This window comes from Prionailurus bengalensis, chromosome X (genome assembly GCF_016509475.1).
Source record: "Prionailurus bengalensis isolate Pbe53 chromosome X, Fcat_Pben_1.1_paternal_pri, whole genome shotgun sequence".
In the NCBI taxonomy this organism is placed as follows: domain Eukaryota; kingdom Metazoa; phylum Chordata; class Mammalia; order Carnivora; family Felidae; genus Prionailurus; species Prionailurus bengalensis.
This window is the reverse complement of record NC_057361.1, coordinates 122,228,973-122,256,929: the sequence shown is the minus strand read 5'-3', so window position 1 is coordinate 122,256,929 and position 27,957 is coordinate 122,228,973. Positions and strand designations below refer to the sequence as shown.

General features: G+C 37.7%; 1 protein-coding gene across 3 annotated transcripts in view; it reads right to left on the bottom strand.

Annotated features, from left to right (window-relative positions):
- Positions 1-6,340: 6,340 nt before the first annotated feature.
- The window catches only part of FMR1NB (FMR1 neighbor), a 34,642-nt gene continuing 13,025 nt past the window's right edge, over positions 6,341-27,957 (bottom strand). The window contains exons 2-6 of one of the 3 annotated variants that reach the window (XM_043570969.1): positions 26,266-26,385; positions 21,630-21,770; positions 20,158-20,254; positions 7,967-8,128; positions 6,341-6,507 (exon numbers count right to left, since the gene is read on the bottom strand). In XM_043570969.1, coding sequence (XP_043426904.1) covers positions 7,987-8,128; positions 20,158-20,254; positions 21,630-21,770; positions 26,266-26,385 — 500 coding nt within the window. In that variant the 3' untranslated portion in view covers positions 6,341-6,507; positions 7,967-7,986. The remainder of the gene's footprint in view (positions 6,508-7,966; positions 8,129-20,157; positions 20,255-21,629; positions 21,771-26,265; positions 26,386-27,957) is intronic. The other 2 variants (XM_043570968.1, XM_043570970.1) reach the window with 2 other exon arrangements.

Sequence of the window (27,957 nt, the reverse complement as noted above, 5' to 3'; positions counted from 1 at the left end):
GTTGGTTCACTGTTACCATCACTGCAATTCAGATACAGAACTATTCCATCACCTCAAAGATCTCCCTAGTGCTACTCCTTTATATTTATACACACCCACTCCTCTCTATGTAACCTGTGTTTAACTCTTAAAAGACTAAACTGCCTCAGACGGGATTTCCCTATTGTGACACATATATACCTAAAAATTCCAAGAGCAGATCTCCATCATTTTCACGACCAAGAAATCCCTGACAACTCATCAAAGCTGTTTTGAGTCTGGACTCACAGCTATTTATTTGCTTTATTACCATAAAAAGAAAAAAAAAACCCGACATATATCAGAGCCTTTCTAAGAATATTTAACATTCAAATATATTTTAGTTAACTTGTCCTGGTTGAAGCATAGATTTTACAAAATCCCCTTAGTAAGCGATTGTTTAAAATGCCTGCTCCAAGGACCTAGTTGCATGCTCAATAAGACAATGCAATCTGGATCCAAGGCTCTGAGGAATAACAGTTGATCACTTTCTCTCTCCAGTGTGAGAGAAGTCATACAATGTGAAAAAAGAGAAAGAGATATGGGTCATAAATGTTTAAAATACAAACCCTCTCACTACAATGGAAACATTCCCTCTGTGCTACTTGTCCCAATCTTCACCAGTTTGCTTTTCCTACCCTACCATCCTTCCCCTTTTCCAAACTGCTCAACCTCAGATTTTTCTCCCCTACCCACAATAATCCACCTTCAAAAGACACTGAAGTCATTTATGTCTGTAGAAATTCTATTAGCTGTCTCAAAATTTTCAAAGACATGAATACATGACATATTTTGTAATAAAAACAGTACTCAACTATACAGTTATGTAATCTTTTTCACTCTACACATGAACATTTTCCCATGTCATTAAACATTTCATTATTCTTAAAGGTTCAATAAGGAGAATTCTGACAAAAGAGCAGATTGAGCTGATGTAGATCCATACCTTATGCTAAAAATATCTAGGAATATTGGATAAAATATAATACCCAAACAAATTTTAGTACATAGACTAGCTTGAAAGCAAAGTAAATTTCCAGGGGTTATAAGGGGAAAGAAGAAATCAGAGCCATAGCTAAGGTGGCTGTCTTGGGTTTAGCATGGAAAGTCTTGCATCCAAGAAAACCCCTCAGTTCTGGACAATCAGAACAGTGGTTATCCTTGCTCGGAGCAATAAGTAAAGGGAAACTGATATGCAATGGACTTGTTATGGACTCTAGGTGCTGGATATAGCACTCTTAACTGTTTTACTAGTCCCAATTGTTTGTTAATTCTCTTGTATTTTCTACGTAAATGATGACACTGTATGCAAATGACAGATTTCCTCATCTAGTCTTTAAAAGATATGTTTCTTTTTTTATTAAAGAAAATGTTTTAATATTTATTTACTTATTTTGAAAGAGAGAGATGCAGGGAAGGGACAGAGAGAGAGAGAGAGAGAGAGAGAGAGAGAAGGAGAGACAGAATCCCAAGCAGGCTCCACACTCAGCCCGAAGCCTGACGCAGGGGGTTCCATCTGATGACCAGGAGATCATGACCTGAGCTGAAATGAAGAGCCGAATGGCTTAACTGACTGAGCCACCTAAGCTCCCCTAAAAGAGATTTGTTTCTATTAAATGATTTCTTTGGCTAGATCCTCTAGTATTATATTAAACAGCAGCTTTATGGGGTGGGGGGCAGGCTGGCTCAGTTCGTGGAGCGTGTGGTACGACTCTTGATCTTGGGGTCATGGGTTTAAGCCCCATGTAGGGGGTAGAGTTTACTTAAACAAAACAAAAACAAAACAAAATAGTGGCTGTGACACCAGGCTTCGTTGCCCTGTTCCTGACCTTAAAGGGAACACCTCTAAGTTGTCTTCATCAATACTTACTGTTTATTGGATTTACTTTTAAAAGGTTAAGGGAGTTTCCTTCTATTTCTAGTTTTCTAAGGTTTCTTTAAATCATAAATGGGTGTTGATATTTGTCAATTGCTTTCTTCTGTACCTTTTCAGAAAATCATGTAATTTTTCTCCTTCAGTTCATTAATGTAATTATATTCTTATGCATTTGAGGATTGGAACATCCTTGTACTCCTGGAACAAATACACCATTGGTTTGTATACGCGTGCGCGGGCGCACACACAAACACACACACAACTTGTAGGATTTTTGTATCTATGTCCTTAAGTTAAATTGGTCTCTTGTATTCTCTAATATATTCTTGCGCTATCTTCTTCTGGTCATGGTATCCATAGCATACTAGCTTCATAAAAGTGATGAGCAGCTTTTTCTGTTATTCTACTTTATGGATCAATTTGTGTACGATTGGGATTATGTGTTCTTGAAATTTCAGTAATATTCATCTTTAAAATATTAATCTTTAAAAATTGTTGACTCCCCATTGTTGACTCTGGGAACAATGAGGGGAAACTAAAGAGTGCAAACCCTTACCCTAATCATTCTGCCATCTGTAGGCCCTGGCCATTGCCTACATTTCCCTTCAGGTACTGACCTTGCCATAAAGCTTTTAAAGATAGATTTTTAGTTGCTAAGTTTGACACGGAGTTCCATTAACTTCTCTATCACTTTTTGGGCATTGGTAAGGGTGAAGGTTGGGGAGGGATCCATATATGATAACTCAATTTGCCATATATGACAACTATTCCTGAAGGCTGGTTTCATGGGCATACAACCTGTGCAGTCATACACAGGCCCAGCTCTTAAAAAGGCCCTGTGCTTGGTTAATGTTCTGCTGTCACCATTTTGAAATTATTTATTATTATTATATATTATTATTATTATTAATCTCTACACCCAATGTGGGGCTTGAACTCATGACCCCGAGATCAAGAGTTGGTGCTTTTCTGAGGCACCTGGGTGGCTCAGTTGGTTAAGCGTCTGACTCTTGATTTTGGCTCAGGTCACGATCTCACAGTTTGTGGGTTCGAGCCCCGCACTGGGCTCTCTGCTGTCAGTGCAGACAGAGCCTGCCTCAGATTCTCTGCCTCCCTCTCTCTCTGCCCCTTCCTCACTCACACTCTCTCTCTCCGTCTCTCAAAAATAAACATTTTAAAAAATTAAAAATTAATAATTGCAAAAAAAAGCTGGTGCTCTTCAGACTGAGCCAGCCAGGCATCCCACCTTCTTGAAATTCTTAAGAACTGTAAACATGAAGCCCTGTGTTTTCATTTTGTACTAGGCCCCACACATTTTAGAGCTAGTCTTGCTATTCCTAAACAATTTTCCATTAAGTCCTAAATATTTTCCAAGTAAGTTTCACCTCCCTCTGCTCTTTCTACCCTGAAGTTACAACCCATGTACAGCTACATTTTTTTGGCAAGCCCTCTGGCTGAAATCTGAGGCAGGCAGGAGCTAACCCACATATTACAGCTTGGTGTGAGGCTTTAAATTCAGCCTGGCAATCCCATAGTAAGTATTATCAGTTTTCCTAGTCCTCCCAAGGGAAAGTTGTGCATCATTTAGACCATAGTCAAGAAATATTTACAAAATTCCATAATGAATAAAACATGTATTCTTATACTTTAAAGAAGACATTTTATGTCTTCCATTGTCCATGATGTTGATATCTAAGAGAGATCTTTTCCTCATTTTCCAAACTACTGAACTTTACATCTATCCAGATCTCTACCAATGTCTGGTTGGCCACAGGCTAAGGAGAAAGAGCTTTGTTTTGACCATTTGGTCATTCTTGGTTTAAAGTCTCAATGTCTCTGTGGAGTTGGGGAGAAAGTGTATCACCTCTGATTTTAAAGCAGTCACCCTAATCAGTTTAAGTTTAGGTTCTGTATCAGAAGTACTTCTTCTGTAGCTAGTGTCTTTTCATTTGGAACAGATACGGTAATGGCTTCAGGGAAATGACTCTGTGACTATTAAAGTCTGCATATTAGTCACACGCTTATGACCTACCAATCTACCTCTTATAGGACCTGGTCACCCATGTCAGACATGATTTAGTAGTGTATCAGGCACTGGTGTTGGAGATAGCATTCTGAACAACCTTATATCCTTCCTACTCTTGTGAGGATCCTTTTGGCTTTTAATCTTTAATAACAACAACCCACAATCGCTTCAACTTCTCATCTCAGGGCCAGCATTTATTCTGCATATCTAGTTGTTTGACCGCCACTCTAAACTCACATTCTTTCCCCTCACATTACCGCTTAATGGTAATCTCTGTCAGTGTCCCCTGCAACCCAGTTTCTAATCTGTCAGAGAATAGTTGCAGACATTCCTATCTGTAGCTCTCAAAGTACTGCATCAGACTATGTTTGTATTCACAGATTGCCCCTGCTTTTACTAAAATTTCAATCTTACATTCTAAATTATTTGTTTCCTTATGAGTTGTTTTATTACTTCCTATTTCTACCCAGAGAACTTCTTTGGTTGGTCTTTTTCATTTAGTTTTCCCTAAATGCAGCTCTTAAATTTTAGAGCAGCAGTACCAGATTCTTGGGGAATGGCTTTAAAAGCAACCACTTGTTTACTAAACTCTAGTCATCATTTGTTGTAGTTTAGCTTGGCTTTTTTCCTAAGACTTCCGTTTGCCTTGGAAGCACCCATAATCATAGCAAAAGTGAAGAATACCACAAAAATATTTTGTTTCCAATCCAATCATACAATAGGTATTTTATTTCTTGAGCACCTAATACGTGCCGGACACTGTCCTAGGCACTTGGGATGTATCCCTGAACTGAACACATAAAACTCCCTGCCCTAGGAGAGCTTATATTCTGGCAGGGGAAGCATAATAAATGAGAAGGATAATAAATAACTAAATTATATGGTGTGTTCACAGGTGATAAACGCAATGGAAAAAACAGAACAGGATAAATTGGGGGTCAGAAGGACAGGTTGAAACTTCCCCACACCCCCAGCCTTTACATTCCATGTTCTTCTACTCCCCTATCTTGAAGATTTTCTCCCTATCCTAAACTACCAATCAATTACTATACCATTGTTCCTCTGACTCCCTTCACAGCCAAATTTCTTCAACAAGCTGTCCACACTTTCACTTTCTCACTTCCCAGTCACTATGCAACTCAAACTTACCTAGTTTCTGCTCCTACCTACCTCATCACTGAAATTGCTATTGCCAAAGTCACCAATGATTTCCATGTTGCCAAATCCAGTGGAAATGAATCAGAATTTTGATACCGTTGATCATTCCCTCTTCCTTGAAACATGCCAGCCTCTTGGAATTCATTACACTGCTCTGTAGGGGAGCAAAATTTGGCACCCTAAAATGTGTCTCTTTGGCATGCAGATTATTTTAGGCTGATTATTTTTAAGAAACAGAAGGCTCATTGTTTTTTGTTGTGTTTTTTTTTTTTTTTTTGCCTTCCTGCTAACTGCCTAAAAGAATTTAGATAGAGGACCTGCTCCAGAAAGGGAGCTATTACCATAGATAACTATAGTATAATATGAACTAGGTGTGGCAGCCAGGGAGGATCCTAACAAAATCTGTTTGTTAAAATTTCTCTCCATATCCCATTGTTTTTGTATGGCCCAGAAAACATTTATTGACCCAACATTTATTCTTTTTCATCTACCTGTCAATTATCTTCTTCCCTTTGAAGTCCCAGACTCCTACCACATTTCTCTGTAGCTCTGAATGGCGTATAAGCCTCAATTGTCTGACTATCTATAGGCCTCAAATTCTTTATGGAGCCTCTGTATGTATATAATTAAATTTTATTTCTCCTGTTAATTTGTCTCGTGTCAATTTAATTCTTAGACCAGCCAAAAGAATTTTGAAAAGTATAGAAAAACTTTTCCTCCCCAACAGCACTCTCCTGCTTTTCTTCATACTTCTCAGGTCTCTCTGATAATCTTTTAAATGCTTGTGGTCCTCTACAGTTTATTCCAGTCCCTTCTTTTTTTATTCTTCCTGGTTGAAATCATGATTTCAATTATCATCTCTATATTGATGGTTCCTAACCTTTTATATCCAGCCAGACCTTTTCCCTGAGCTCCAGACCCATAGATTTATATATAACTGGCTACTAGTTATATATAAACTATATACAACTGCCTACTAGTCATCTGTACCTTGATGGTCCATAAGCACTTCAAACAGCCTATCCCCAAACGATTCATCTTCCCCTGCCAAACCTGCCCTTCCTCTCATTGCCCCACCTCACTGAATAGAAGGTGAATAACAACATGAAATCTCTGCCTTAACACCAACCAAAGTATATCTTGATAACATAACCCAAGTTGCAAAAATCACTACATAGGACCTGAAATGCCACCAGTGCTTTTCATACATTTTTTTTTAATTCTGTAGAAACTAGTTTTAATAAGAAGAATTCAGATCCTGGTTTGATGCACAAAAACAGAACTATCAACTTTATTTCATATTTGTAAGTAAACATGACAAAAATAAGAACAAATTTTTGTCTTTCTAAAATGCTCCATCAGGTTGAGATGACTGGGACAGTCTCTTCTGCTTGGAATGGTTTGTATTCTTCTCAGTGGGAAAAGAATGCTACAGGAAAAAAGTAAAGTAGAGTTAAACAACTCGAAAGGACTAGTATACATACATCACACTTTGTTAGAACTGGAAATGACTGCAACAGAGTTCTCAAACTGTATTCAACGTTATGTTTAACTTATGTATTTTCAGTTTGCCAGTGTACTATCTGTGAAGTGTAAAGACAAAATACACCGTGGCAAATACAATGAAAATTTCTGAATAACAAAGTGAACTTCCATGCCCCAGTAAATGGCACACAGAGATTGTTTGGTCTATTTATGTCATATATGTGTGTCTGTGTGTGCATACATATGCACATGCATGTGCTGCATTAAACTTATACAAAGCAGTAATATATAGGTATGTATAATCATATACACGTATGATTATTATTATATATACTTATGTATTACCTTACATAAATCATTTTATATATATATATGTATATACACACATATATATAAATATAAACTGCCTTGTTGTAAGGATTTCAATTCTTTTTAGATAAGTCACATTTCCTATTCATCTAGTCCAAACTTCTCATTTTGCAGCTTGGTGAACTGAAGCCCAGGAAAGCTAAGGGAGTTGCCCAAGCTCCCATGGTACAAAATGACAGAATTGAGAGTAAAACGAGAGTCTCCTGACACTAAGATCAACAGTCTATTATTCCACTCCTCTCCTCTGCAACTGAGGCTAGAAATTAACAATTTAAATTTGAGTATTGTATTATAATTTTCAAAGCATCTTCACATACATTATATTGTTTAAGCTACACAAAAAATTTCAGCTGATGGTATCAAGTTGCTGATAGGTTAACTTACTTGCCCGTGAAAATGCCACTAGTTAGTGGCTTGAGTCTCCTGACCGCCATTCCAATATTCTATTCCCCAAAGTATACCTCTTTTCTTACCAACCATTTTATTTTTAGTTGGATCTTCATAATTACTTTGGGAGGTGGAAACACAGGCCAAGCCTGGGGGAATCTGTAAGCCTGAGGGCCAGGTAGTCCCTGGCGTATGATTCTGGGATCCACTCTCTCAATCACTTATGATACTGAATTATTTAAGTTTGAGAAACAGAGAGCTGAAACTAACAGCTAGAATCCAGGATTCAATTGCAGATCTGTCAGATTCCTGAACCTCCTTCCCCCAGATATGTACCATGGTCAATACATATGGGGAACTATAACCATTGTTATTTAGCAAAGGTATCTTTCATGGATCCTCAGAGTCAAAGCAAGAAGATTCCATTTGTTTCTTCTGAAGGGCTGAACCAAATAATGTTGTACCCAAAACAACTTGGCACACTTCTTGCCCACCTTCCTGCATCCAAATATCCCTAGTGATAATATGGTTTCAGAACCTGATAATTCTGTGGTCTAAACATTTGTCGGGTAAAAAAATATATACATCATTGAACCAAGATGGTGGTAACAATAATCAAATATTAAACACTTCAATTTTATACCTACCGCCAGTTACCTTTGTTCTCTCACTGCTTTCCACCACCTAAACTATACTCATCTTCTGCTGCTGTCCCTAGCATCTCAGCATCCTTCTTTAGTTTCTTTTTTTGTTTCTTCACACCCTTTCCAATTTTGTTGACTTTCCTTCCTAAAGGATTGGCCCATTTGCTGTAAAATTAAAAGTTCAAAGTGAAACCTTGTTCCTCAACAGTGATAGAACAATAACAATGGTGGGTTCTAAAAGAAAACAATGATGGGGTACAGGGAAAAGGCTAGTTACCCACATAACTCTTTTTACACATTCCCACCTGACCGCTTAACTCACCATATTCGGCAAATCTGATAGAAAACATTGTACCTGGCTCACTCATATTTATCATTGTCACCATTACTATCACTCTGTATAGCGTCATTTTGATCATTTGATCCTCCACAACAGGAATGCTGTCCTACCTTCCCTCTGCTGACATCAATGTTACTCACCCTTCAAGACCTAGCTTCTATGTTATTTGCCTAGGTAGCCTTCCCTTTTATTCCTAGCTTATAGGGATTCTTCCCTCCTACGAATATCAAAACTAAATAGTAATAGCTCATATTATATTATCTTCTACAACTTTAAAAGTTTGCACTTTTACTCACTATTGCGATCATTTGGAATTCAATCTTGTACTTCCTTGAATTTGTACAGTCAGGGTTGGGGGTGCCAGAGAGCCGATATATCACAGGCTAAGAACTTGGCCAGGTGTTTTACATACTTGATCTCACTTAATCCTCACAACAACCCTATAAGATGGATATTGTGTTTCCTGCTTTCCAAATAATTAAGCTGAGGCTTGGAGAAGTAAGATAACTCACCCAAGGTCACACACAGATAGTAAATGGAGATGCTAGCATTTGAACTAAGGTCTGTTTGACTCTAAAATGCACTCTTTCCATTAGACCACTGCAGCATTAGCAGATAATGACTAATAACAAGTGTGATAGACTTCTCCATGTGCCAAGACCTGTGTATAAGCACTTCATGTGCAGGATCTTATTTAATCTTCATGATGACCTGATGAGGCATTTCCATTTTTCAGGTGGGGAAACTGAGGCACTGAGACGGGAAGTAACTTGCATGAGGTCATCAGAATACTCTTTGGTGGTGCCAGGATTCAAATCCAGACCTTCCTAAATCTAAAAAGCAATCTCTCATTCACTATGCAAACCTGTCCCTTTCCCCCCTCAGAGCTTGGAAATAACTTCAGGCTAGAGCTTTACCTTGTAACTTTATATATCCCAGAGAGCCTGGTACCCAATGAGGGTTCTGGAAATGTTAGTTGATATTTATAAGAGCTTCCACTTTCTTTTTTTAAAAGATTTTATTTTTAAGTAATCTCTACACCCAATGTGGGACTCGAACTTACAACCACAATATCAAGAGGTGCATGCTGTATTGACTGAGCCAGCCAGGTGCCCCAAGAGCTTTCACTTTCTAAAGACCTAAGCACAAGCCAAGGAGAAAAACTAGAAAATGCTCAAAGCAAAAGTATGGATGGAAACCCAAAAGAGAAAGAAACATTTGCATATGATATTACCAACAGGGAATGACAGATACATAGTCCTATCCTCAGCTCAAAGCTAGGTAGTGTACAGAAGAGGACACCTGGCTCCAGGTGGTGCTACTTAGCTATACAGAGCAACCAGGTTCTTAGCATGTGGGGCCCAGAGATTGCTAAGCCTGCCCCTGAAATGATGACTTTGAAGGTAGTATTCACTTTTCTCCCCTCAAATTGCATTACTAGGTTGTCACTGAGCTCTACTAGGTAAGAATAGATATGGAGCAAATAAATACTTTTTTCTCAATCATAAAAAAATATCCAGGCATAAATGAAATAGTGGGTGAAGGCCAAAAATGTATTTATGATTTACCTATGGCCTCTTGGTAGAGCTATTAACTTCAGTATCAAAAAAATAATAATAGCTGAAACAACTCTGTAGTTCTCAGTCTCTTGGGGCCAGATGTGTTTCAGAATGCAGAATATTTGGGGTTTTAGAAAGGCAATATGACATGACATACTGAATATTACATGATACTCCCATGAAGTCCCGGGCAACATCTCATGATCAAACCGAGTAATATTTCTACAACAAAATATATGAATATTCATTTTAAGCATCAAGCAAGGACTAAAAATGTCTCAGGTAAGGTCAGCTCAGGTTTTGCTGCCAAAAGACGAAAAAAGCTTTAGGTTTGCAGACCTTTTGGATTTCAGAATTTTAGATAAGAAATTGGGGACTTACACTTTTTTCTAATGTTGTGACTTCAATATATTTTATTTCACATAAATAAAATGACTATGTTTTCTTTATACAAAGATTTTATTTTAAATTTAATGACCTAAATTTCACCTTAACTGACAAAGAAAAATGCAACATGACCTTATTATTTCAAAATGTACTGTACTAGTCTAGGTTGCAGAGAACTAGGTTTTAGGTTCAGCCTTCTAACATTTATTACTGAGATCCAAAGTTAGATATTCTACTCAATATCTAATGAGAATGCCCAAGGGGGAAAGTAGGGTTGAAATGATTTGTCCAGAGTCCTAGAGGTGATTTTCTTCTTTTTATATAAAATGTCATACTGTGGCCAGCATACTCACACTTGAAGTGTACAGATCGACTTATCTCATATGCATTCACTCATTAACACACTTGCTCATTCCTGAAACAAACACCATTCTAAATACTAGAGACATAAAAATGAATAATATATGGGTCCTGCCCTCAAGGAGCTTAAAATTTAGAATGGAAGAGAGATATATAAACTGATAATTCTATCACATCGAGATAATCTAAATAGAGGTAAGCAGAGATTGGTAGGAAACAAACAGGAAACAGACAAGAAACAGATCGACCCAGTCTGGGGCGGAGGTTTGGGGTAAGCTTCCTAGAGGAGATGAACTTTAAGCTTAGGCCTGCATTCAGAGTGGGGTGAGCCAGATAAAGAAGAGTGGAGATGGGAAATACAAGAGCATTTCAATCAGTGGGTGGTACATTGTGTGAAAATATCAGAGTGGTAAAGAAGCATGTTCTTTGTAAACATCAAGCAGAGTGGTGTGGCTGGAAACACTAAGTGGAAACAATGGGAATTTCTTGTGATGCATATCTATATAGTTGTGAGATTTTTTTCTCTAAGAATTCCCAGGAACCTAGATCTAGAAACAGAAAAATGGTGTGGATTCAATTTTAATGAAACAAAGGAACTGGAAACAATGGATTCATGCATCAGACAATAGAATCCAGGCTGGATAAAGAAATCAGACGATGCTAAAAAGACAGAAAACCAGGGGAAAACAGAGAATTAAAGAACCTGGATGTCTCAATGAGAACAGGTGTAGCAAGAGTAAAAGAAGGGAAAAACCTAGAAGACAAAGCACCTATGGTCAAAGAATAGTTTGAGATTTGAAGTTTAAAATTTCAGACACTGAGGTTCAATTTTTTAATTTTTTTGTGGAATTTACCAATTTTGTGAGAGAGAGCATGTCAGGAGGGGCAGAGAGAGAGGAAGAGAGAGAGAATTACAAGCAGGCTCCACACTGTCAGTGCAAGGAGCCCAATGTGGTGCTCAAACCCACGAACTCGTGAGATCATGACCTGAGCCAAAATCAAGAGTCAGAAGCTTAACCGACTGCCACCCAGGCCCTCCTCAGAGGTTCAATTTTTGATGAATGACAAGATTCAGGATATGGGCATGAAAGTGGCTGGCCAATACAGAATACAGGAAAGATTACTCAGAATTGAGTACATCAGAGAACTCTGAAGCTATGGGCTTAGATGGCTCATAACATGGACAGCGAGGCTGCCCAGGGAGATGATCAGATAGAGAAGAACACAACACCTAGCAAGTTCCCAGACCAAAGTAGGAGCTCAGTAAATGTTTGCAGAAAGAATGAATGTAAAAAGGATCGAAGTGGAGAGTCTAGTGTAGTTCTAAATGGACTATGTATCAGATTCATTTGGGGTGCTTTAGAAAATACACATTTCAGGTCCAAATCCCCCACTTATTATATCAGATTCTCTTGAGTACAGCCTAGGAATCTATATTATTAAATATTCCCAAGGTTACTTCCATAGAACCCATCTACAGACTAGAATATGATAAATACTGGTAATAGGTTGGCTTTTCCATGTTTCTTAACAAACTCTAATTCACTGATATAAATACAAATTCTTTAAGACAGTTAAAGAACATAACATAAATTTTATAGACAAAAATTTATCATTTGCAACATCAAAAAGATAGAAAATCCACCAAGACGACTGCCTAGATTACTCCAATCATTATTTACTGAGTTGCCTACCAAACAGTCTTAGAGACCTATGGTTCTCAGACGTGAGTATACATGGGCTTGTTAAAACCCAAATCTTGGGGCTTTAACCCCAGAGTTCTGATTCAGTAGGTCTGGGGTAGGGCCTGAGAACATGTATGTCTGACATGCTCCCAGGGGTTGATGGTGAGACTAGTACAGGGACCCCATTTGGGGAACCACAGCTCTAGACTCAAAGAAGTATGAAGCTTAGCCCCTTGTCCTCACAGAAGTTACAATTTAGCCAGAGAAAGAAAACTAATAACAGGAAACAAAGGATAATTATGTGTTAGACTATGTGGTTAAGAACACAAGTCCAGAAGGAGGCTGGGAGAAAAGAGAAAAGTTGGGGTCAGGAGCCTTTGCAGAACACTTCATGGACGAGTTGCGGCAACTGCAATATGAAGGTAAAGAAAGAATTAAAATGAATGAAGAGGATGAAGAAGAACAATCCTAAGATTTGGGAGCAACGTGGGCAAAAGAACAGAGGCAAGAATAAAGCCTGGGGTATACCAAGAAAAACAAATATAGCTACCTGGATGGAGCAAAAGATACATGTAGTGTTATAAGAAATGGTATTGGAATTATAGAATGAGTCTAAAATAGAAAACTTTGAAAGCCACAGCCCTTTGAGTGGGCTTGAAGCAACAAAATGCCATTGTGTTTTTATCTGCATTTCTTTTCTTCCTGTTTTCTATACTAGAAAAAGCAAGTAACTCAGAAGATAGATTGTAATCCTTGCTCTATCATGTAATCTTAAGCAAGAGACCAAACTTCCCTGCACCTCTGTTTTGAAGGTCATATAAGACAATGTATTTGAAAAATGTACATAAACCAGAAAAGGCCAACATGCTAATTGTTTTTACCTTTAATTTTTTTATGGAGTGTGACTTTTTACTTTGGGGATTTGTATATAGTCCTTATGAGACTATGTGCTCCTTGAGAGCAGAGTATGATCTGAATCACCATTTTGTCCTTCACACCACCTAACACAAGTCTGGAATCCAGATATTCTTGAATGGATTAGAAGTTCCTGAATAATATAATAAAATGAAATAATATACTATCTTTTGAAGATGAATCTGGCAGGATATTACATAATAGATTAGAAGGAGAGTAGATTAGGAGTCCAGGCATATGTTCAAATTGGCTTGGCAAGTACCCTTACAAATCTCCTCCTTCTTAAGGGCAAAGTCATATATTCCTATCAAAGTACCAGGAACCTTCTCCAGGACTCAGCTCCTAGCCATCTTCCAAACCCTACTTGCAGTCCCATCCTAGTTACTTACAGTCTCTCTTGTATAAATTCTTTGGATTGAACACCTCATTCCAATGTCCTCTGCAGTTCTCAATCCTTTCTATGCCCTTGGATGCCAACTAGCCTTGTGTTCATAGGACTGAATGCCTGTGTCCCTAAAACTCACATATTTAAGGCCGAACTTCCAGTGTGTTTAAATTTGCAGATAGGGGGCTCTAAGGAAGTAATTAAGTTTAAATGAGGTCATAAGGGTGGGGCCCCAATCAGTACAATTAATGTCATTATAAAAACTGATTTTTCAGTTTTTTAAATTAAAAACAAGAGAGTTTACTCTTTCTCTCTCCCCTTCTCACATGCATCAAGGAAAGGCAATGTGAGTACACAGTGAGAAGATGGCCAACTGCAAACCAGGAAGAGAGCCCTTACCAGAAACCAAATCAGCTGGCACTGTGATCATGGACACATGATTTCTCACAGTGAGAAAATAAATGTCTATTGTTCAAGTTGCCTGGTCTCTGAAATTCTGTTATGGCAACCCTAGAAGAATAATACACCTTGGGGGGGGGGGGTTGTTGTTGTTGTTTGTTTGTTTTTGCTCCTCTCCTAAAACCACTTACCCAGGACAGAAATTGACACCATAAGACCCGGACTAAGGTAACAATAAATGTAACAATAAATAAATTTGAGAAGAGGCAAATCTCAGACTCATTCCAAAGGAAACCAAAAAATTACAGGTAGACTAAGAGAATAGATTACATATTAAAAATAACGAAAAGGAAATAGTCACAGATGACTGAAAGGTTTCTAGCCTGGGAGACTAAAAAAAATCACTGAAATAAATGGACAGCTATCAAGGGGAGATGGTTTGAGAGAAAAAAAAGAGATAAATTTGCTTTTGTACATGTTGCATTTAAGGTGCTAACAGAACATCTAATTCATGAGGGCATTTGGAAATATGGAATAGGTAGAGGTAAGGATTTCAGGATTCAGATTTAAAAGACTCATTCACTCAGAGAAGCCCAGAATATTATGATCAGAAAGGACCTTAGGGGCGCCTGGGTGGCTCTGTCAGTTGAGTGTCTGACTTCTGATTTTGGCTCAGGTCATGATCCCAGGGTCGTGGGATCAAGCCCTGCATAGGGCTCTGTGCTGAGCATGGATCCTGCTTAAGATTCTCTCTCTCTCTCTCTCTCTCTCTCTCTCTCTCTCTCTCTCTCTGCCCCCCACCCATAATTTTTTTTTAAACGCCAAAAAGAAAGAACCTTAGAAATTATCTAACTCAATTCTCTACCCTAATTTTATGAGAAAACCAATACCGAAAGAAGTTAACCTCAGTATAAAACTGGTAAAAAAGGCAGAACTAGAACATAGATCTTTTTACATGTTCTTTCTGCTACATACCTGTAATATTCTCTGGTAGATGAGAATAAGACTTTGGGAAACAACCACAGTTGAGACAACAAAGAAAAACAAACCGAGAAGAATCAGAATGGTAAAGGGAACAATGAAATCCAAGGAACGAAAGTTTCAAGAAGGGAGCAATCAACAGTGTTCTATGTGCCCAAAAGGTCAAGTTGGATGGGGACTGAGAAAAGGCCACTGCATTTTGCATTGACGTTATTAGTTACTTGGCAACAAAATGTTCTTTTTAATAGTACCTACTACTCCAGACTTCTCTTATGGGAACATTTCAGACATATAATCTGCATATAATGAGATTCTCTTATTATTTCAGTAACTAAATTACCTTGAACAGGGTCCAAGAAGAACTGGCTTTATGTGAGTTTCAAATCTATAGTGAGTCATGTTAGAGCAGGGTTCCAGTTTGCTCACATTCTTATCTGATCATATTTTATCAAAGTTCTTACAGACTAGCCATACTTTTAAAATTTACAGACTTTATTTCCTTTCTCTGAATTCACATGTATATAATCCTAGGAACTTCAAACCTTTCAGCAGTTGGCTAATTACTGCATAAAGCTTTTCAAAATAACATTACTAATTATGTTGTACAGTATAATGAAACACACAAACATGGAGATTTGAAAATGTAAATGCCTATTTTTAAAATTCAATGGGTGATGATTTTTAGGCAATCTTTGACACATTTATTCCCAATTCTTTACCTCCCATTCTAAAAAGTAAGTGGTATTAAGACTATCTGCATAATGAAAACCACATTATAATACAGAGAATCACGCAGCAGGATTTGTCTAAATGTAGAAATTTTCAGTAACAGCCATCTGGCAAGTAGCAACATTGAAAGTGTATGGGGGATGTGCTATTTACATCATCTGTGTATCAGATGATCTACAATCTTAAAAAAACATGGCTTTTTATTAGTTGAAAGAAAACATAGTTTTGTCATTTTCAGACTGAGTTCTGGATTTTTTCTTAATTCAAAGTTGCAAATCCAATCTGAGGAAGAAAGAAACACAAGAAAATGCACTCCATCTGAGTTTAATAGGCATGGTATTATAATATTTGAATTTTCCACCTTACCAAAGCTATGTACACACTCAAGTATCATATCACTATATAATACACAGATGTTTAACTGGTCTATGTATAAAGATTAAACTTTATCTAAAAACAGATAAAGATTAGAAACTAAATGTGGCACTTGAGACTATAACTATTGGCACTCTATTACTGTAACGGGAACAATTCAGCCACCACTCTTCTCTTCTCTCCCACTAGAGCCCCCTCCCCTGCTTCCTTTCATCCTCATCCACCTGATCTCCTCCTTCCTTCATCTCTATGTAAGTCTTAAGCCTGCCAGTGACACTTAAACCTAACGAGGTTTCTGATCCCTATTAATGAGAATAAAAATAGATCTTACATAACCTTGAAGACGTAATGAATTTCAAAACGCATCTTATATGCAAGTTTAATAAGGCTATTAGTAGAAAATTCTTAGAAAGCCTTTCTTTCACTAGTGCTGTCTGCTCTCTTCTGTACATGTGCAACCAATTCAAGCTGGCTTGAGTTCTCGGTGTACCTGGTTCATACCTCACCTGAACTTGAGTCAAGTGGAAGCAAACTAGAGATTATGTTACAGATTATTCCAGGGGCAAAATTCTGCCACTTCTGCTTAGAAATGACAAGCAGTTAAGGGGTCTATAGTGAGGAGATTCCATCTGGATGTAATGAATTATGCGGGAGCCCCCCCTCCAAATCTTGTCCTCCCTTCAAAACTCAGCTCAAATAGTACCTCCACCACAGAGCCCACTGTGCCCTCTCCCATTCATCCTGATCCCCACTGCCTCAAAACTTTGGTAAGTTATTGCCACCACTCTCTTAATCCTTAATTATATTCCATCATATGTTATTATTTAACATGTCATGCTTGGGGCTTATTTTAAGGTAGGTTTAAGCTCTTTGAAAGTAGGGCCTATGTCTCAGACATTTCTGTATCGTCCACAATGCCTAGCACAAGCAATAACTAAATATGCTCAACTGTAGAAAGCACGAATTAGACACCAAAAGAATAAAATACATTTGGCTCTGGAAAGTGATTATCCTCTTCCCCCAAACTGCTTTCATTTCTCCCACCTGCTCATATTACTTCTCATGTTTCATCCCTCTAACCCTTGCCAGTTGTTAGCTCCTGAGGCGATCTGTGAATAAAACACACCGTCCAAATTGTAGGAGCTACGGAACGTCAAAACATCACTTGTTTTGGCTTACAACTGGAGGCCGAGAGGGGAGAGCTACAACATCTGAAGGAACGTATATTTAATGTAAAGGACAGGACCCAGCAGGAGGAGGAGCTTAATAGTTTCTTCCAATGCCTCAAGAGTTCTTCCAACAAATAGGCCCAGATCATGTTACTGCAGATCTGCTTCTGGCTTTTAGCCCCTAGTTAGTTGATTTAGATAAACAACTGTGTTTGGCTACCTCCTTTTCTGTTTTAAACCACTACATATTGATTTTACTGCTGCATCTATTTCCCTTTTATGGGTCATTTATTCTACCTACTGTAATATTTTATCTATCTCTTTATTCTTGGAAATGAAGAACAGGAAACAAGTTAAGGGGATAGTTCTAAAGAGATATCTTGACCCCAAAAAGAAAGGAGTGGTTAGCAGGCTTTGGCTTCCATTTAAGCTCCTTGTTTGGTATCAAGGATAGGATCTTTATTCGAACACAATTATTCTCCTTGCCTCTAAAATCAGCTTACCAGGAAAATCTTGACAGTGCCCCATCCACCCGCACACACCCATTGTTACCGGAAATTAAGCTAAGCACCAAGCACTAAGCACATACTCTGGGGTTGCAAAATCAACCCAGGATGTCTGAAGAAACAAATAAATTTTAGAAATAAATAAATAACTTATAGAAAACCAAATTTTTGGGGTTCAATAAATACACAATTCACACTGTTCAAATCTCTCGAACAGTTTTTTACTATATATAAAGAAGAAAATATATTATCAGGGAAGAATTCTTTGAAATTAATTTTAAAGAAAAATCCAGCGTACCTGAACATCCCTTTAAAACTCCTTGGCAGAGACACAGTGGAGGAGCCATAATGAAATTATTACACCGGCCTATTATACCAGACATCTAGACTGCATGGCATAATCCTAGCCACCATTTGCTAGCAAATATTATTTCATTTTTGTTCATGGTTATCTTTTTTCTGAAATCAGACTCTGAAGAAGGAAGGGTAAAAAATTCCACTCCTATTCTCAATTACTTGTGGGAACAAAGAAAATGGGAGAGGCCTAAGAACAGGGATTACACACTCAGTATACAAAACTAAGTGAAAACTGACAGAAGAACTGTCATATAGCAAATGGGAGGAGTTGAAAGGCTATGACTCTACTGTATCTTCAAAATGGTCTGAGAAAATGATGTGAGTGATGAGAAGTTTAAATTACTATAGGACTGCCTTCCAGGCTAGTCAATGCCATCCACTATATTTCTGTATTCACTCAACCATTAATTTATTCAACAAAAATGTATTAAGTACCTTAACACATGACGCACTGTGCTATGGATTGAAAATACAGTGATGAATATAACACATTCATCAAACTCAAGGAAAAGGTACAAAAAAGAAAAAAAAAGACTTAATGATCTTTATGGAAAATAAGGTAACTTGTGTATAGTCTCAATCTTCCTGTGAAATCTAACCAACGTTTTGGTAACTCAAATACCACTACTTTATTATTAACTCAAATAAAAACATCAAAGATGCTTACTCTTCAACTGGTAGCTTTTCTTTACCAGAGAACTGAAGGAAATACTCTCAGGGTCATGCTAGTGCCGACCCTCCACTTGCACAAACTTCAGAGTGAGTGTCTCCTTAAATTTTGTGCTCTAATTGCCTCACTCACACCACCCTGCTCCTGGCCCTGCTCTGTCTCCACACCCACCGTTCCAGGAGGTAGTGAGCTATTTTTAAAAAAAAAACTTTAGGGGCGCCTGGGTGGCGCAGTCGGTTAAGCGTCCGACTTCAGCCAGGTCACGATCTCGCGGTCCGTGAGTTCGAGCCCCGCGTCAGGCTCTGGGCTGATGGCTCAGAGCCTGGAGCCTGTTTCTGATTCTGTGTCTCCCTCTCTCTCTGCCCCTCCCCCGTTCATGCTCTGTCTCTCTCTGTCCCAAAAATAAATAAACGTTGAAAAAAAAAAAATTAAAAAAAAAACTTTAGATGTATAGGGGCGCCTGGTTGGCTCAGTCAGTTGAACGTCCGACTTCAGCTCAGGTCATGATCTCACGGCTCGTGGGTTCGAGCCCCATGTCAGGCTCTGTGCTGACAGCTTGGAGCCTGGAGCCTGCCTCAGATTCTGTGTCTCCCTCTCTCTCTGCCCCTCCCCCTACTCATGCTCTGTCTCTCTCTCTCTCTCTCTCTCTCTCTCTCTCAAAATAAAAATAAACATTAAATTTTTAAAAAATTTAAAAAAAAAACCTTAGAGGTATCACACTGATAGGCCACAGGGATTTTATATAAGATGCTAAGAAGAAACATGATGCAAACTGGTTTGAAGAGAGACCAAGGCTTTTAAGACCCAATGGTAGATGACCATTTACTAGATGGTGATAACACTTCTAGGAGCCTTTCTGATTTGCAGTTAATAACCACTTCCACTCACAGGCTCCCAGATCACTAATGTATTTTTCCTTCCAAGAGGACATCTAAATTTATGGAAAAAGAAAATAACATGTATTTAAAAATATTATGGTAACTTGGGGCGCCTGAGTGGCTCAGTCGGTTAAGTGTCCGACTTCACCTCAGGTCACGATCTCACAGCTCGTGGGATCGAGCCACGCATCGGGCTCTGTTCTGACAACCCAGAACCTGGAGTCTGTTTTGGATTCTGTATCTCCTCTCTCTCTTCTCCTTCCCTGCTCGCTCGCGCTCACTCACTCTTTCTCTCTCTCAGAATAATAAATAAACATTTTTTAAAAATTTAAAAAATATGATGGTAACTCTATTTTATGTTTTTCCTAAGCTACCTTCTTTTAAACAAAAGGGACCCAAACATAATCCCCGTGTTTCTAGTGCATATGAATAAATGTGTCTACACAGAAATATCCAAATACACTCAGCAATCAGCAAATAAAAGTTTATGTTTGCCTACCTCCTCCGCCAAAGAGAGCAGCAAAAAATGGGCACACATCCCAGGATGATCATGCCGATCACACCAAGCCCAAACATCCGGAACATCTGTGTAGGCTCTGTTGGTTTAATTATATTCTGTTACTTTTATGACTTAAGCAAGAGAAGAAAATCTGAGCTCTTTCATAAAGCCTTTATAAACAACTATCAGTGAATGAAGCAAAAAAGAGAAGTATTCTTATATGACAGGTAAATATCTTTGCTACTCTATCAGTAGCAGGAGTTTATGAAATCTTGAAATACAACTAAAAGCTACACTTGAAATACATGCCTCCCTAAGGAAGCCTTAACAAAATGATCCTACTGTTTTTCTTAGCAGACTATTATGACTCATACTATATATTTCTTCCTATGGCCGAAGTGTGTTTTTTTTCTTGGCCATATGTTATACATCCTAGAGCACTCAAGGAGGGAATTAAACTACGAATAGTTGACTTGTTAAAGGAATGGCTTCTTAAATGTTTACTTCAAATTATAAAACATTAAATAAGAAATCAAGACTTTGCAGGTGAATAAGCATATTTTATTCTTATATTCATTTGGAAATGCATTCTAATATGATTGGGGAATTATAAGTCACGGTACAATTTTTCCCTCCACAAAGGCTGAATGTTTCTTCACACATAATATAAAGACTAAACTGATGAATGAATTATAAACACCGTGTGACAGTGCTGAAACTGTAATACTGTATTCATGATCAGGTTTCAGTTTCCATTATTAATACTAGATGTTCAACAAAGACCTGTAAATTGAATAGGGACTATATTAACCTAAGACATTGTTTTGCATGCATCCTTTTTGTAGTATTTGTTAGTGTTTAATCATATCTAATATGTCCATCATGGGACCAACTGGTAATATGTCCCCACAATCCAAATGCAGGAGCAAAAACAGATGGTCTAGTTCTCAAAACTTTTTAAAGAAAAAATAAATCTTAAGAACCTGATTCAAAAACAATAGAACAAAGAGAAACTAATAAACAAACCTTAACAAGGAACATGCAAGTCTATCGTTACATACTTTGAACGTTATGTTTGAAGACAAGATAAATGGGAAGAATTCTACTCAAGTAGGAAGAAAAGGTGAGAAGAGAAAAATAAGCTAAGGCATGCTCAACTGGTATCTTCTTCCAAGCACTGAAGGTTAGATCTCACAGAGCCTGGAATCTCTGGAACAAGACAGAGATCGACTAAAGCAAAAGAAAAGAGGAGACTAATTTTGAACTGCCAAAGTCATATCAAAGGCTAAGCCGAAACTGTTGATGAATTGAGGCCTGCCCACCTCTGGACTTTTACAGACAGTGTTGCTCGAGGGCTGGGATCCCCCTTTCGGTGTTAAGCTGAGAGATCCAAATTTAAATTTATGCCATTGTGACCTATTTCTTCAATTTTTAAAAACATAGATATAATAAATGTAAGAGGATGAACTTACTATCCTTTAATGGGACAAAACAGTTGATGTTACTGATCTTGAAGGATGAGTAACAGCATTTATATCCCAAACATTCAGTCTTGTTGTAATCTTGCTGCTCATTGCAAGCCTTCACCACCTGATTCTGCTTTGGAATGCATGCTTTTACCAACAAAATCCAAGAAAAATAATTCAGTATGGTTAATAAGCACTTTCCTTAATTAAATAATTACTGCAAGACAAAAAAAAGAAAAATATTCAAACTGGTGCGTTTAAATGTTTTTCAATGTTTTATTATTTATTTTTGAGAGAGAGAGAGAGAGAGAGAAACACAGAGACAGAGCATGAGCTGGGGAGGGGCAGAGAGAGAGGGAGACATAGAATCCGAAGTGGGCTGCAGTCTCTGAGCTGTCAGCACAGAGCCTGACACAGGGCTTGAACTGCAAGATCATGACCTGAGCCAAAGTTGGACACTTAACTGACTGAGCTACCCAGGCGCCCCTCAAACTGGTACATTTAAAGACTGAATGACATGTACAAATGGTGATGAATGTTGAAAAAAAAGAGTTAAGCTAAAAATTACTACAAAGTTATTTAACATCACATTTTCAATTCTAGATAAATGGCAGAAAAATGTAAATTGTTAACAGGTCATTGGTAAGGTAGTTTTAAAAGGACTATAGATCATAAGCTGAGTAGTAGTAATACAAATATAACACAGAAGGAGCTAAGTAACAAGAACATACCAAATGTCCTTAAAACTAATGCCTTGTTAATAACATAATACCATGAATATCCTCTCACTCAATTCTACTAAGCTACAGAAACTCACTGAATGTGTCAATGAAAATGAATGTAAGTAAAATTCAGTTTACTGTTAGAGTGTAAGGTAAATGATACTATTGGTATTGACCTACTTTCTGTGAACACTTACCATATTGGCACTACGGTATGTTTTAAGATTCTTCCTTTTGACCTTAAGTTATGACTCTATAATTCTGAACAGGCAATGATTTATGGCATGAACAAGAAGATTCATGCAACTGCAATAAATTCATACATATCAGAATCTATAAGACTTGCAAGCTCATAAATAAATAAATAAATAAATAAATAAGACTTGCAAGCTCAAACAGCTGATTCTTTTAAACATCCTGCTTTGTAAGAGAAACAAATGACAACCAAAACGGCAGATACCAGAATTTTATTCAAAAAGAAAACTTCTACAGTATGGCTTACGGCCAGCATAGATTCAGTTCAATCTTCAATACTGTCAACAACTACAGACTTAGAAAAGTAATAACTGATGTTTTATAATCACTCTCAAGCACTTGAACATCAGCAAAGAACAGTATGATGTTTACAAGCATATTTTTATCTCTTGGTATATTTTATTATATTCCTCTTTTTTAAAGATTTGCAGTTCCCAAAACTAAGGTGAAAATAATAATAGCTACCATTCACTAGGCACCTACTTGGGCCAGGTACCTTGATTTACACACGTTATTTCTAATCTTTATAACAAACTCTCAAAATGAGTTTTACAACCCCCATTCTAGAAATAAAGAAATGAAGGATCAAAGTAACCTATGCAAGGCCAAAAATTTAATGCATTACCAGTTGCCCTGCATATTCATTTCCCAAACATTTTAGACATATAAGAGTTTGGTCTACTTTGTTGTTATATACACTAGGCAATCTATTCTCAATTCTACCCAGCCCACAGTGACTTCCCTCCCCAGGCTGGAGTGCATCTGGAATACCATGATCAGGGCCCAGTTAGAGATGGTATGGACTACTATGTGCAGAATTCTTTGCTATTGGCATCATTCAAAGATCACTTTCCAGGAATGGAAATCATAGAAGAGATTTTAAATCACAAAAGAGACTGGACTGGATGATTAAGATCTCATCTAATGCTGAGCTTCTGTTATTTAAAAATTTTTTTAATGGGGGGCGCCTGGGTGGCTCAGTCGGTTGAGCGTCCAACTTCGGCTCAGGTCATGATCTTGCGGTCCATGAGTTCGAGTCCCGCATCAGGCTCTGTGCTGACAGAGCCTGGAGCCCGTTTCAGATTCTGTGTCTCCCTCTCTCTCTCTGACCCTCCCCCGTTCACCCCGTTCATGCTCTGTCTCTCTCTCTGTCTCAAAAAAATAATAAATGTTAAAAATTTTTTTTAATGTTTATTCATTTCTGAGAGAGAGAGAGACAGAGTGTGAGCAGGGGAGGGGCAGAGAGAGATGAGACACAGAATCTGAAGAAGGCTCCAGGCTTTGAGCTGTCAGCACAGAGCCCAACACGGGCCTCGAACCCATGAACCGTGAGATCAACACCTGAGCCAAAGTTGGGTGCTTAACTGACTGAGTCACCCAGGTGTCCCTGAGCTTCTGTTATTTTATACTGCAGTTGGATCTGATGAACTTTATGCCAGATACTAAAATTAACTTTCAGACTTAAATTACTGAGACATTGTATTTTGAAGAACAAAAAGGGTAGAAAATTTTTACCAGGTGTTAAGTATATAATTTTGTCCAAAGAGAGAAGGACTGTGTGACCTCTCAAGCTTCCCTGTCAATCGGTCTCAAGGTTATCACTTTAATGTGCAAGAGATAAATCTTTTACGAACAACAGCCTAATGACAAAACAGCAGACTTTTTTTTAGTGCTTAAGTGGGAAGAGTGTTCCTTTTCAATTATACAGGAGAGGAAATAAATTGGTTAAAAGTATTTCCCATTTTATGAACTTGTAGTTATTCTTTTCAAAGAAACAGCATATACATTTTATAAATAATTAATCACTGTTTTTTAAAGATTTGAATCAACCTGGGTCAGATGTTTCTCTTAAAATGGAACCGTCTGATTTTGTTGGGTATCTCATACAATTGATTTTGACTCAATTTACTGTGCCAGGTTGAAGGAATATTTTGGAAATGCAGATATTCTTATTTAGACTGTTTTTATTTATTTACTTTTTTAATTTTGATTTTTTTAAATATGAAATTGATTGTCAAATTGGTTTCCATACAACACCCAGTGTTCATCCCAACAGGCGCCCTCCTCAATACCCATCACCCACCCTCCCCACCCTCCCACCCCCCATCAACCTTCAGTTTGTTCTGTTTTTAAGAGTCTCTTATGTTTTGGCTCCCTCCCTCTCTAACCTCTTCTTTCTTTTTTTTTCTTCCCCTCCCCCATGGTCTTCTGTTAAGTTTCTCAGGATACACATAAGGGTGAAAAGGTGGCTTCAGTGTTTGTATAATGTTGTTATTAGAGGTAATTATGGAACAGTTTATGTCTGTTATCTTCATTAGCTCTAAAGCTTAAATCATCAGGGCACCTGGGTGGCTCAGCTGATTAAGCATCCGACTTTGGCTCGGGTCACGATCTCATAGTTTGTGAGTTTGAGCCCTGTGTCAGGCTCTGCACTGACAGCTCAGAGCCTGGAGTCTGCTTCAGATTCTGTCTCCCTCTCTCTCTCTGCCCTTCCCCTGCTTGTGCTCTCTCTTCCTCAAAAATAAATAAATAAACATTTCTAAAAAAAAAAAAAACTTAAATCATCATTTGTTGTTTATGACCAACTTTGGCACTCTCACTAAGCCATTCATTTAGCTTCACAACATAACACCTTCTCAAATTTCTTTCTTTTTTTAAAGATTTTATTATTTTTATGTTTTTTAAGTAAGCTCTATGGCCAACGTAGGGCTCAAACTTACGACCTAAAATCAACAGTCACATGCTCTACTGACTGAGCCAGCTAGGGAGCCCTCAAATTTCTCTTTCTTCACTCAACTTGAACAGGGTGGTTTTTAAAATTTACTTGAGGGGCTCATTTATTTTGCTATTCTCATTAGTATTAGGTGTTATAATGCCTGTTTTGTACTTGATGAAACCAGTATAGAGAAAAATGAGGAGACTTCTGCAAGATCACAGAAGAATTCAGTGGCAGAATCTGAAATTAAACAAACGGATATGATTTTGTGCTTACATATGTACATCAAATTCTGTTAGAATAAATTCCACATGATTGTTAATAAAAGCTTCATCTTTGTAATTCACATATGTCAATTTATTTGAAGCTTCTCCTTGAAAGGGTACCACATGCTGCAGAAAATGAAACATGTTTATTTGTGGTTAATAATTCTCAGGGGTCATCATGTGCTTGATAAACACATTATATACAGAATCACAAAAAGATGATGTGACTTGAAACCTGAACTTTTTATCATTAAAACAGATGGGAAAACATCTGGTATATTCCGTAACATCAGAGCCACACAGTACCCTGATTAATGATATAGAAGGCATTAATTTCACAATACTGGGTCAGTGACTAAATTTCAGGCAATGCCATTAAGGTAAGTTGTGTAAGGTTTAGATATTTGTGAAGGAAAAGTATTTCTATAAAGAGTAACCTGCATTTATGAAATGTCTTAAAAATACTGTCTCAGGTCATCCTCACAATTCTTTGTGGTAAATATTTTCATTAAAGCTGAGGACACTGAGGTTCACAGATGCTATCTTGCCTACGGCAAAGGGTTGAATCAGGATTAAAACCCAGGTCTATCTCACTCCATTGCCAATAGACCACACTGCCTCCTAACCATTTAACTACTCTTTACAAAATGAGGACACTGGGAGGGGAAAAAAAAAGAACTTACTTGTTGGAAAGAAAAAATTGAACAGAGCTTCCCATGCAGAAGTTTTTTCTGGAGTTTGTCCATCAGCATTTTCACTGCTCCACACATTATATTCACTTGAAGACACAGGATTTGAGGACCCTTAAGAAAAAGTGAAATTATTAATCCCAACATATATAAAGCATTGATCACTCTCTATGGTCCTTTAACAGTAACTATCCTTTGCTTAAATTAACTATGGAAAGCCTAAGAGCTAAGATATTATACTTAAATCTCATAACAGCTTAGGTACTATTAATAATCAGAATGTGATTCTGCTGTGAAACTGAAAAACTAAGTATTAAATTTAAAAAATTAATTAAAAAATTAATTAATTTTAACATTCTTAAGCCATCGACCAACACATCCCATTGCTGTGCTGTAAACTAAATTACAATAGTGAAGTTGCCTCTGACAAACAGCATTGATATTCAGAGGCCCTATCAATTAACAACTTGGAAACAGTATGTATCCCAACTAAATCAGACCCCATCACAGAAACTCTTGGCATATATGTTGCCTTCTTTATTTACTGATAAAAATCAAGGCCTTGGACAATGTAAAACTTTCCTTTCCTTCTTCCTCAATACCTCAAAGAAACTGCATTTAGTTTTCTTTGCACGATTCCTTCCTATATAAGAGGAAAGTATATCTATCTTTGTTCACATAGCATGGATCTGTCCATATTATTCAGTATTTGTCAACACTATCTTTAATAATTTCACAGTATTCCATTATGTGGCTCTATTACAACTGAATTAACCATCTCCCCATAGAAAGACATTTGTTATTCACAAGATATTCATATTATAAAGAACACTGCATAGAACTCATAGATACAAAGAAGAGACTGGCGGTTGCCAGAGGCAGGCAGTGGGGGTAGGTGAAATGGATTCAGGGAATTAAAGGCACAAACTTCCAGTTACAAAATAAATAAGTCCTGGGGATGAAATGTACAGCATGCTTACTACAGTTAATAAAACTGTATTTCAGGGGCGCCTGGGTGGCGCAGTCGGTTAAGCGTCCGACTTCAGCCAGGTCACGATCTCGCGGTCCGTGAGTTCGAGCCCCGCGTCGGGCTCTGGGCTGATGGCTCAGAGCCTGGAGCCTGTTTCCAATTCTGTGTCTCCCTCTCTCTCTGCCCCTCCCCCGTTCATGCTCTGTCTCTCTCTGTCCCAAAAATAAATAAACGTTGAAAAAAAAATTTTTAAAAAAACTGTATTTCATAAAGTTGCTAAGAAAGTAGATCTTAAAAGTTTTCATCACAAGAAAAAAACATTTTGTAACTATGTCTGATGATAGATGCTAACTATAGTTACCGTGATCATTCTGCAATATACACAAATATCCCATCATTATCTTGTACACCTAAAACTAATATAATGTTGTATGTCAATTATACTTCAAGAATCAAAACAAAAAACAGAAAGAAAACTGCAATGATTATCATTGGAACCATATATTTGCAAACAGCTATGAAAATTTCCTTAGGATAAATTGGTAGGGAATGGCTCTTGATCTTGGCCACACTACCCTCCAGCAAGGCGGCCCCAAGGTACACTTCTACCAGTAGTGCAGGCAAGTACCAATATTCTTGCACTCTAGACTTTTTGTTGTTCTTTGCCAGTTTGATGGCCAAAATAATGGTATTCCTTTGGTTTAATTTGCACCTTT